Source organism: Geotrypetes seraphini, chromosome 5 (genome assembly GCF_902459505.1).
Source record: "Geotrypetes seraphini chromosome 5, aGeoSer1.1, whole genome shotgun sequence".
In the NCBI taxonomy this organism is placed as follows: domain Eukaryota; kingdom Metazoa; phylum Chordata; class Amphibia; order Gymnophiona; family Dermophiidae; genus Geotrypetes; species Geotrypetes seraphini.
Genome location: NC_047088.1, coordinates 208,025,842 through 208,038,047, shown reverse-complemented (window position 1 = coordinate 208,038,047; position 12,206 = coordinate 208,025,842). Strand labels below are relative to the sequence as shown.

The following is a 12,206-nucleotide window of genomic DNA, read 5'->3' as shown; positions in this document are numbered from 1 at the left end:
CCGAGTACTTCTGGCTTATGAATCATTCATACATACCAAGGGACCTCAGAACGCCATCCAAATCTGCTTAATTGGCGTGGCAGCACTTCTCACTGGCTCCCTTTTGTTATGGTGTGAGTTATATTACTTTTAGCACAAATTTTTCGTTATATAAATTTTTTTGCTTTTTAAAAACACAAAATTTTTTTTAATGTTTTACTTTAAATCCTTCATAGGTAATACTAATGTGCAAGTCTTATCTTAAACTAAGGGCTTCTTTTACTAAGCCGCGTTAGGGCTATTCCACGCATGCGGCAATGTAGCACGCGTGGAATAACGCGTGCTACATTGCCGCACGCGCTAGGCCTTAACGCCAGCATTGAGCTGGCGTTAGTTCTAGAAGCGTAGTGCACGGTGTAGCGTGTGGTAATTTCCTGCGTGCGCTAAAACACTAGTGCACAATAGTAAAAGAAGCCCTAAGTTAAATTGAAAACTTAGCTCTAACGTTACTGCACCAGGTCCAAACAGCCAAAGAAGTATGTGGGAGGGGTAGAGGAAAGATGCCTGCGTCCCGATCAAGATGGCGCCCAGGGCGGTCTGTTTCCCCCCCCCTTCTTATGTCACTACTCAGAGATATCTTGAATTTTAGGCTGAGGATTCTGTTACTATAGGACTTTTTGGGTTATTTGGAAAAATTTTGGGGGGTCTCCTTTTTTCCAAACACCATTTATAAATCAAGTTGCGCTACTATTTAATAATTGAATTGCGGGGTAGCTTTTACTAAAGATTAACTCAAGTTATCTGCCATAGGACCCATTGAGCCTGCTGAAACACGGTCTGTGTTGGTTTTTTCAGCTGTTGGTGTCTTGTGAATAAAAGTATGTCTACACACACTTTGGCTGGAACTTCAATGGTCTACCCCTTTTCACCCTGCATCAGATAACGTATGCTAATCTTTAGTGAAAGACTCCCTAGGTGTCTAGTTTCCTTTATAGACTAGGCACCTAAAGGTGTACCCTGGAGTACTTAAATGAAGGTGCTCATTTATAAAATTGTACCCACATTGCTACTCTGCAAATTTCAACACATCTGTATAATGCAGTTACAAAGTAAGAGGCTGATATTAATGTGAATTAAAGTGCACAATAATACACATTAATGCATGTTAAATAGTGCAAGCCACAATATTCTCAATTGCCTCAACAAATTCTCAATTTGCATCAACAAATTTAAATGCCTTACTAGTATTTCTATCCATAGATCACTGATAAATTTGTTAAAAAGCAGTGGTCCCAGCACAGACTCCCTAGGGAACTCCACTATTCAACACTCCAAACACCACTGGTATGTATTCACTTGTTCCCTACTCAGAAGGAATTAATTTTACGTTAAGACTTCTATTCGGCTCAAAGGACATCATGAGAAAGGGAGGAAAGAGCCTCAGACTCCTGCCTGCCGTTGCTCATTAGCTTTCAAGCAGGCTATATTCATGAGCTACCTCATTGGCCCAAAAACCTCCTCCTCCTAATGATTTTCTGCTCATTTTTTCAATTAATTTTATAATTTTAAATAATGATATTTTTAAATTAATTATCATTTATTTCATATATTTTCATAATTATGTTTTTACATTAAAACACCTGAGAGCTAAACCCTACCAATCCAAACTTCCACTAGCTTGGCGGGGCCTAACAGCTGTTATTGGAAGTGACCATAAAATCACTTCCCGCTAGTGTGTTAGAACTGCGGTCGGATGAGTGTTAGCACAAAATGTACACAAAAGCCTTCAGCTAACGCTTCTCTCTCCCCGCTGCAATTCAAAAAATCTTCTTCTCTCCACAGTGCTGTTCAAAATGGCAAGTCTGCTAACCCCACTATTTACCCTTTTCCATTGAGAATACTGACCACTTAAACCTACTCTCTGTTTTCTATCTTTCCACCAGTTCTTAATCCATAATATGACATTACGTCCTAACCAGTGGTGTAGTTAGGGGGGCAGGGGGTGCAGACTGTCCTGGGTGCTGTGTCGGTGGGGGCACCGGTACTTCTCTGCCCCATCCCACCACGCCACACTCTTGCCATCCCTCTGCCGCACCCCGTACCTCTGTAGATGTTCACTAGCATGAGCAACTTCTCGCGCCAGCCTGATCCCCTCTGAATCACTTCTAAGACCAGTGGCATGCTGGAGAAAAGCCACTTGTGCTGGCAAAGATTTAGAGGTACGGGGGAGAGGGGAGGGAGAGCGTGAGTGTGGAGTGGGGGCAGGAAGGAGCAGGGGGCGTTGAAGGAGCAAGTACATGGGGGGGTGCTAGAGGATGTCACTGCCCCGGGCACCTCCTACCCTTACTATACCACTGCTCCTATCCCATGATTTTCTAATTTCCTCAGAAGACTTTCATGAGGTATTTAGTCAAGTGGCTTTTGAAAATCCAAATGCACAATATCGACCCACTCATCTCTATCCACATGTTCATTCACCCCTTCAAAAAACCTAGGCAACAATTAAATTTAACCAAATAATTTCTTTAGCTTCTGCAGATAACTTAACTAGATGGTGAGTCCCTGTATATCAACTAGACCTATTAGTTCCTTATCACCAAATCAATATGATTTCTAAGTCCTTGTACTGGGTTCTTTTACGTCACATTGGGAAAACGGGATACTATGTGGGTTTACTATTTTCTAAAGGCATATAGACACACTTTGTAGACATTAATTCATACTCAAGATTCCAGTTCTATTTTTAAAATTCTAAATCTTGCTTTGCTGAATAACTTATTACAGCTGGTAATTCCATAACATTCCAGAGAAACAGTGTACAATTTTAAACAAGGTAAGTTGGAGATAATTTGAATGCCTTTTACCTTATACAACATCGTGTTTTATAAAGAGTGCATCTTAAACAGAAATCTTTAGAACATTTTGTTGCACCATATGCTAAAGTAAAATATCACAATTATAGATTTAACAATTACTTACTCTCTGACTACTATAATATGGGTCCAGGTCCTCCATAGGCTCTGAAACCATTCCTGAAGGAAGGTCACCATATATAAATGGCAGTGATTTTCCTGCTTCCAAGTCACTATTTGGCTTTGGACCATTTTCATCATCGTCATCTCGGTTGTCTTGTTTGGGCTTAGCTTTTTCTTCTGCAATGCGTTTTTCAATAGCTTGAAGAGATTCTCTAGTAAAATGTCGAAGGCTGTCAGGTCCTGGTGGTATATGTAGTGGCTGCTCCATCTTTTCATCCTGCTCTATTCACAAATTAGTCTCTTGCATAAGAAAGTGCTGCAAAAAATGAATAAAATATATTTAAGGAATCAAACATAGGAAGAAAAATACAAGAAAGAAATTTTCTAAGCCATTTCCAATGCTAAACTAATGCTTTACCCAAAGATATGGGCTTTTGGAAAACTGTATGCTTTATGTATATATAGGTGTCTCTACAAGGCAACAAGGTGACAAGTGCTCCCACCCTCTGACCTTGGTCTGACCTTTTCACTTGATAAGAATATAGCTGCAGTGAACTCCAGTCAAGTGAAGGTACTTCCTCGTTCCTGCAGCCATGATCAAAACATCTGGTATTGGAAGTGCAGAACTCTGTATCTATGGCACCCTAGATGGTTTGAACATCATGTGTTTGAGCCACACATGGTCTGTATGGTTTAACCAGATAATATCTGAATTGCACAGAGCTGTATAGATACAGAGTCCCACAATCCAATTAGTGGATGAGAGAGACGGTAAGAGGAAGAAGTAGAAAATAACACGGGGACAAATTTTTCCCTGTCCCCGTGAGTTTTGTCGCTGTCCCTGCCCCATTCCTATAAGCTCTGTCTTAACCATACAAGCCTCGAACACTTATGATTTTAAATTGTTTGAGGCTTGGGCAGATGAGGACAACGCTTGTAGGAATGGGGCAGGAACATGAAAAGAACTCTCCGGGACAGGAAAATGAGTTCCCGCGGGGATGGGGAAAAATTTGTCCCCATGTCATTCTCTAGGAAGAAGATATTTGTGTTTTAAGATGCAGCTCTAGTAGTGCAGCACCAAATAGACTGTGGCTGAAGGAATTCATTTTGGTTAAAGCAGGAATTAAGAAAGTGTTTGAGGGAGAGGAAAGACTAAGGAAGGACATCAACTTGTGAATGAATAGAAGGAAGGGGGGGTAAAAGTTGATAATGATGGTACATTGGGACTCCAAGACTAGGTGGAGAGAATAAATAGGGATGAGCAAGGGAAGAACAGAGAACTGTTTACTGGGGGAGAAAGTAGGGATTCAAATGGGGACTTGGAGATATAATTGAGGGGAGTAGAGGAGAAAATTTGAGGATGGGAGAGAATAAGGACTTGGGGGAGGGGAAAGAGAGGTTCTGACAACTGGGTAGGTATACATAGGGTATATTAGATGGGTTGGTGGTATAAGTGAGGATGTGTGAGATGGTTATAAAAAGTAAGTGCCATATTATTAAAGATTCCTTCATTCAAAACTCATTAGACATATTGTGTATTGTAGAAACCTGGTTGTTTGATGGCGACGAAGCTTACATTGGCTATGCTTGTCCTCCTGGTTTTACTTTCCAATTCAACCATCCCACTAGGAAAAAGGGAGGAGGTGTTGCAGTAATCTACAACCATCATATTGCTAAAGAATTTGGAAAATCACCCCCCCACACACACACACACACACACTCCAATAGAGTACTTGCAATTAAAAAATAATGTTAAACCTGAACTTGATATACTTCTTCTATATATGCCACCTCCAATGACTAGAGACCTGTCTACTCATTTACAATCACTACTTTTTGATTTTAGCACAACAACAAAAAATCTGTTAGTACTAGGAGATTTCAATATTCATTTCGATGAACCGGATAATGCTATAACATCAGATTTACTTAATTTCTTATCTAATCTAGATTTAATTCCTAGAATATCTTAACCAACACATACTGCTGGACATATATTAGATATGGTCTTTATTCCAAAACATCTTTTCTCTGATTTCTCTTCCCCAAAAATGTATCCAGTCCCCTGGACTGACCACTGTCTGATTTCTTTACAATATGAACATAAACAAATTGTACATGTATATCAGGACAAAACATACTCCTATCGTGATTACAGTAACTTAGATAAAATCAAAATAAATTCAATAATAGACTTGAAGACCTCACAAATGTATCTATCAAGGACCAAATAGTTAGATGGGATAATCTATGTAAGACTTTATTGGATAAACTAGCCCCGACAATAACAAAAACTATTACAACCAAAAAACAAAAAAAATCCCTGGTATACTGCAGAATTGTCCTTTATTAAAAAAACAACTGCGATCCTTGGAAAGAAAATGGCATTGGGAAAAAACACTCGCTAATAAAGAAAAAATATTATGTATCCCACATTCAAAAAGCAAATAATTCTTCAACATTATTCTCCATTCTAAAATCTTTAACAACGTTCAAATCACATACAGCTCAGGGAGCAATTAGTACCCTAATTGTTCAAGATTTGGCTAATTATTTTATAGAAAAAATATAAGGGATTAGAAAAAAATTCATAGCTAATCCAAACCTTGATCCCGATTACTCTAATCCAGATTCTCTTATTCCCAACATCAAAATGCACTCAATTTACGCCGCTTATATTACCGGATTTACAATGATTGTTCCACACAATGAATATAAAAAGCACAGATGCAGATTCGCTCCCATGTATTTTGAAAAAATTCAATATTTTGGGTAAATACATTCACAAAATTATTTCAGCTATCTTGGAGGAAGGGATCATCCCCCAAAAATGGAAACACTCAACTATTCACCCAATACCGAAAGACCCAAAAGGAAATTTGAACGATCCCACCAACTTTTGACCAATACCAAAAATACCCTTTATAGCAAAAATGATGGAAAATAGTTTTTAATCAGGTCTCTGAATTCTTTGAGAAAATGGGAGCTCTACACCCACATCAAACAGGCTTTCGACAACATCATTCGACTGAACATTCTTTAATAGGTCTGACATCCTTTATTCTTTACTTTTTGGATCATCATCAATCTGTTCTCCTCATATCCTTAGATTTATCATCAGCCTTTGACACTATAGATCATCATCTCCTTCTAAGCAGACTCAGATCCTTAGGAATAACCAATAACATTTTTTCAAAGGTTTCAGTCATATTTCTCTGAGTGCTCATCAAAGGTAATATTCAATAACTCATCTTCTACTTCAATTTCAACAATTTTATCACCTTTATTGTTTAACATATTTTTGGCCCCTCTGTTAACTCTTAGTCAATCAATTGGATTTACACCATTTGCATATGCTAATGATGTTCAACTTTTGTATCCCCTAGATTCAAATTCAATAGAAGAGATCATATCAGTCAATGAGAAATTATTGAAAATTTATAAATGGTTACACAACAACAAACTAGCTCTTAATACATCTAAAGCAGAGGCTATGGGGCTCATAATCGAAAGAGAAAAACATCCAAAAACCGGCCTAAGTTGGCACTTGGACGAACATTTCTCAAAAACGTCCAAGCGCCGAAAATAAAAACGGGTTTTGGACGTATTTCTAAATGACCTAGGCCTTCATAGTGCCACTCAACGTCCAAAGCTAAATGGGGCGTTTCAGGAGGCGTGTCGAGGGCGGGACGTGGGCTGGCTTAGACTTAGTCATACAGCATCTATAACTGAAATTTTTACAGCCCAGGATCGACGGAACTTGGACGTTGTGACTTAGACCACAGTTCTTCAACCGCCGGTCAATGGACTGGCGATGTCCGCAGAAAATTCCTGCCGGTCCGTGCAGGACCAGCGAGATCAACATCTTTGATTTCCTGCCGGTCCGAGCAGGACCGGCAAGATCGAGGAGCTGTAGTTCGCGCAGAGCCGGAGAGATAATGGGGAGCCTCAGACAGTGTGCTTTCTCCCCTCCCAGCGGCTCTCCTTACTTATAAGCGCAGCAATTCAGGAAGGAAGCCTTGGAGCTTTTGCTGAGTCGGGCCGCCTCTGATGATGCAACTTCTGCTTTCCTCAGAGGTGGTGCGACCCAACAAAGGACCCGAGGCTGCCTTACTGAATCGCACCGCTGGCAAGTAAGGAGAGTTGCTGGGAGGGGAGAAAGCTGATGGGCATGGTGAAAAAAAAAAGGGACAGCTGCTACTGGATCTGGAGAGGGAGAAGGAGAGATGCTGCTGGGAGGGGAGGAGGGAAAGGAGTCTGGGAAGCTGCTGGGCAAGGGGAAAAAAGGACAGCTGCTACTGGACTTGGAGAGGGATAAGGAGAGATGCTGCTGGGAGGGGAGGAGGGAAAGGAGTCTGGGAAGCTGCTGGGCAAGGGGAAAAAGGGACAGCTGCTACTGGACCTAGAGAGGGATAAGGAGAGATGCTGCTGGGAGGGGAGGAGGGAAAGAAGTCTGGGAAGCTGCTGGGCAAGGGGAAAAAAGGACAGATGCTACTGGACCTGGAGAGGGATAAGAAGAGATGCTGCTGGGAGGGGAGGAGGGAAAAGAAAGGGAAGAGAGTTACTACTGAACAGGGGGAGGAGGGAAGGGAGAAGAAAAAAGTCAGGAAACAGCTGGCAGGGAGATTAGAGGAGGGGAAGGGGAGAGACAGGAATGAGATGGGAAGGGGGGTCAGCAGAGAAATTGAGAGGGATAATGATGCTAGATCTGGTCTAGGAGAGATAAAATGAAGAGAGCAGTGAAGCTGGAATGAATCATGTAAAAAGGAGAGAGGGGCATAGGCTGGATGGAAAGGGGAGAGGGGCATAGAAAGAAGATAAATACCATATGGAAGGGGGAGAGGTCAGACAGTAGATGGAAGGGGCAGATGCTGGATTGAAGAGACAGAGAAGGCAGACGCTGGAAGGAAGAGAGTGAAAAGAAGATGAAAGCAGAAACCAGAGACAATAAAAGGTAGAAACAAATAATTTTATTTCTATTTTGTGATTAGAATATATCAGATTTGAAATATATATCCTGCTAGAGCTGGTGTTAGACATAACTGGGGACTGCAAAGTTCAGGCAGTGGCTTAGGGCTCTCTCTGACCAGGGGAGCAGTTGCCCTAGTTGCACTCCCCTAACCCTATTCCTGCTATGTGTGACTGCGATACTCTGTTAGCATGATATTTCTGTGTAGCATTCTGTAATAATTTGTCTTATTCAGTTTTCTTGATAGTAGAGGGGATATATGTGAAGGGGAGGGGAGACAGGGGTTTTGTTGATCCTTGCTCTGTATTATTTGTATTTATAAAATGACAATTGTACAGAATATTGTTTATTTTTATACTTTAATAAAATACATTCAGTATAAAATCATAACTGAGGCTTGTGCGGATGGGATCAGATGGTTTGTGAGGACCGAGAAGATGGGGCAGAAACGGGGGTTTTAAATTTCAGTCCTAGTAGTTTGCCGGTCCACAAAATAATTTTTTTTTCCCGCCGGTCCATAGGTGTAAAAAGGTTGAAGAACACTGACGTAGAGCATGTAAAACATGGTCTAAGTCACAAAAAACCATCTAAACTCACTAGATAAGCACTGCAAACACATAACACAGACCCCCACACACTACCCCTAGTGATCATCAATCCCCCCACCCCCATAAAAATTTTATTCACAACTTTAAATTTCAGCCTCCAGACTATCATCACCTGGCCGCTTGGCATAGGAAAGCCTAGTCGTCCAACCCAGAGGCAGCTTAAGTCGTCTTGGGGGTGGGTTAGGGACCCATAGAGAGGAAGAACCATGCCCATAAGCCCCTGTAATCACTGCATTGAGACTTAAACATGTGCACTGCCCTATACACCCCAATAACCCTTTTTTACTGGCATATAAGTGGCTCCTGCAGCCATAAGGGCTATTGGGGTGGTAGATAAGTGGGTCTAGGGGATTCTGAAGATGGTTTGGGGGGCTCACCGTAACCTATAAAGGAGCTGTAGGGAGGAGAAGCCATGGCACCCTTTATGTGAAGTTCACAGCAGTGCCCTGTAAGGTACCCCACTATTTAGGTGCCATGTCTGGCTATTCAATCCATCACTTTGCAGACCCCTCCCACGTCCAACAGGGCTTGTGGTATAAAGATGGACGATTTAGCGGCTTGGACGATCAGATCAGCAGGACGTATAATTAGACGATTTTCGAAAGTAAAAAAAAGTTGGACGTCTCTTTCAAAAATGTGTCTTAGGCTCTTTTTAACTTTGGATGATTTGCGAGATGGACGTAAATGGACTTAGACGTCCCTTTCGATTATGCCCCTCCACGATTTTTCCATGTAGGGAAGGACTTAAATTAGGATCCTGCATAAACATACACAAAACTATAATAAAGGAAGTTCTAAAGGTTAAGATATTAGGAGTTATTTTGGACCAGAAATTGAATTATCATGAGCAAATAAACTCTCTGGTTAGAAGCTGTTTTTATAGGCTACGGATGATTAGATCCTCATTCCTCAATGTATCATCTTTGAATATTCTAATTCACTTGTTTGTCATATCAAAAATAGACTATTGACACGCTTTGTACCAGAGAATAGCCTTAAAAGAAATACGTAGATTACAAATCCTACAAAACACCACAATAAAAATAAATTACCAAAAAGGAAAGAATTTGATCATGTGACTCCCCTATTAAAAGAAGCACATTGGTTATCTGTAAATTATAGAATTACATACAAAATAGCTTTACTTACACACAAAACATTAATGAATAAAGCCCCTGCATTTTTAGAAAGACTCCTAATCCCTTACGCTCCAACAAGATCTTTATGATCTAAGGAGAAATCTCTCCCCTCAGTCCCCTCACTAAGATTCATTTACTCGAGGAGAGACATGATCTTCTCTGTTATGGCACCTCAAACTTGGAACTCACTTCCAATTTATATAAGGGAAGAAAAATCATTCAGTAAATTTAAAGGTCTCCTGAAAAACTGGCTTTTTAATGATGCTTTTTAGTATGCTACTCAAATTGTTTATAACTCAAACATCCTATTGCAGACTAAAACTCCTTTAAAGGAAAATTAAGTGGGTAACTCTTTCCCAACCTATAGTTTTAACCCCTTGTTCATTTTTGTTTTGAACTGTATTTAAACCTACCCTCCTCTTGTGGCCTGTAATGTGATTTTTAACAGATGTGTGATTTTTGGGGTTTTTTGGTTTTTCTTACCCTGGTTTTATCACTATTTGTAAATCGCATTGGATTATGATATTGCGATCAAATCAGATTTTTAAATAAACTTGAAACTTGAAAATCAATTAAGGTGGGGAGAGGAAGAAAAATGGTGTAACATGCCTAATGGATAAGAGAGGATGAAAGGCAATGTAAAGAGATGGGGGTGCTGTGAAAGGTTATGAGAGAAGAAATAGAAGGACTTTTGAAGGGTGTGGAAGACAGCAGAACTAGAACTAGGGAACTGGTAAAAGAATGGTGATAAGAGGCTCGGTAGGGGGTAAGAGAGAAGAATGGGCCGAAGGCCAGAGAAGGAATGAGTGATAGGAAAATGGTTGAGGCTAGTGATAGGATGCGAGACACAGGAAGGTATGAGAGCTGAGTAGGACAGTACAGAGAGTAGAAATAGAGGACTAGGAAATGGGTAAAACAAAGGGGATATTGAAGGCTGAGGAAACAAGGTGTGTGACTGGAAGCTGGAAAACTAGTAGCTAGCTCAAAGGGAAGAGACAGGATTGAAGAGAAAGAGGAGGAGATAATGAGGAATACAATATAGATATGAAAGGCAAATAAATGGAGGGAAAAGGAATAAATTAATATCAGAGTGATTTAAAGAAGCAATGAAAGAAGACAGGAGAGAGAAGAAATGAAAAGAGATACTTTAAATATCTTAGGAAACAAGCAACATAAGGAAAGTGGAAAATAGATTCTAGGACCATTCCAATTATCAAAATATATACCTGAATATAAATGAGATTTATGGGCCCAAAAAAAATAAAAACCAAAAATAATGATCTCAGTTTATGTTGAAGTCTCAGGTTCTTCTTCCTTCCTCCTTTCCCAACTCCTCTTTTCCCTTTCCACATTTACCAATACCCAGTACTTCCATTCTTTAACTCCCCACCTTCCATTTAATAACTGTCACTCTGTTCCCCCTCCCCCTTATGATCAGCATTGCTCTTATCATTCTTTTGTTATGTTAATCAGGTTTTCTATTCCACCTTTACCTATTCAGTTCAAGGTCAGATTACATTACAAGAAGCTAGGTCAGTTATCTGGTCAAAGAAAAGTTCAGGATGTTTTCTCTGGGCTCCCTTCTCTTAATAGTTCAGGAACAAGATGGGCTGTGTCCTCTGGACTTAAACGATGGCTGCACACACATCCCGATACTTCCAAGTCACAGGAAGTATCTCAGATTTCAGGTGGGAACACATCATTTCCTGTACTGCATATTGCCCTTTGGCCTCACTTTAGTTCCCAGGGTCTTTACCAAATGTCTAACAGTAGTTGCATCATCACTGCAGACAGGGCATCCATGTGTTTCCTTACCTGGACCATGGGCTGATGAAGAGCATGTCGAAGGAGGTTGCTCAAGAATCAATGCAGAGATTCAGGTGTTAGAGCTAACAGGGTAGTTTAAAATGAACCTTAAGTCCAATCTGATCCCAGTCCAATGATTGGAATTCATAAAAGCCCTGCTAGATAGTGCAAGGATGAGTTTCTCTCGATATGACACAGGCAGACACACTAGTAGCCACTAAGTTTCACACCTGATTGCAGGTCACAGCTAGGCAGATGTTGAGGTTACTAGACCACATGTATCCACAACAATTTCCTGGAGCTCTGAACTATCTGGAATGTTCTAAAAGCTTTCAGAGATCAGCTAATCAACAAAATTGTCCAAATTCGAACAGACAACCAGGTTGCGAAGTACACCACCAACAAGCAAGGATGAGCCAGTTCCTACCCTCTGTGTCAGAAGGCCGTCATCATATAATACTGGGTTCTCCAGAAAGGGATGGTTCTCAGAGCCTCATGCCTGGCGACAAAATCCAAAAGTCTGGCCAACACTCCCGAAAACAAAATCACATCCAACTCCCTCAACACTCATATACCCGGAAACAACTTACATTCCCCAGACCGACACAACCTCCCTTACATGTGCCTATGTTAACATCAGAGCACTAGGACCCAAAACAGAAAACATAAAAAATTGGATAAAAACAGAAAATCTTGACTGCCTATTCCTCACTGAAACCTGGTTAACCTC

At 40.6% G+C, this 12,206-nt stretch overlaps 1 protein-coding gene across 5 annotated transcripts in view; it reads right to left on the bottom strand.

The window, feature by feature from the left end:
• Positions 1-12,206, bottom strand: part of LOC117360465 (sodium channel protein type 2 subunit alpha-like) — a 526,898-nt gene that overhangs the window by 292,255 nt on the left and 222,437 nt on the right. For all 5 annotated transcript variants that reach the window (XM_033944237.1, XM_033944239.1, XM_033944238.1 and 2 more), the window contains one exon: positions 2,959-3,270. In XM_033944237.1, the coding sequence (XP_033800128.1) occupies positions 2,959-3,222 (264 nt within the window). In that variant the 5' untranslated portion in view covers positions 3,223-3,270. The remainder of the gene's footprint in view (positions 1-2,958; positions 3,271-12,206) is intronic.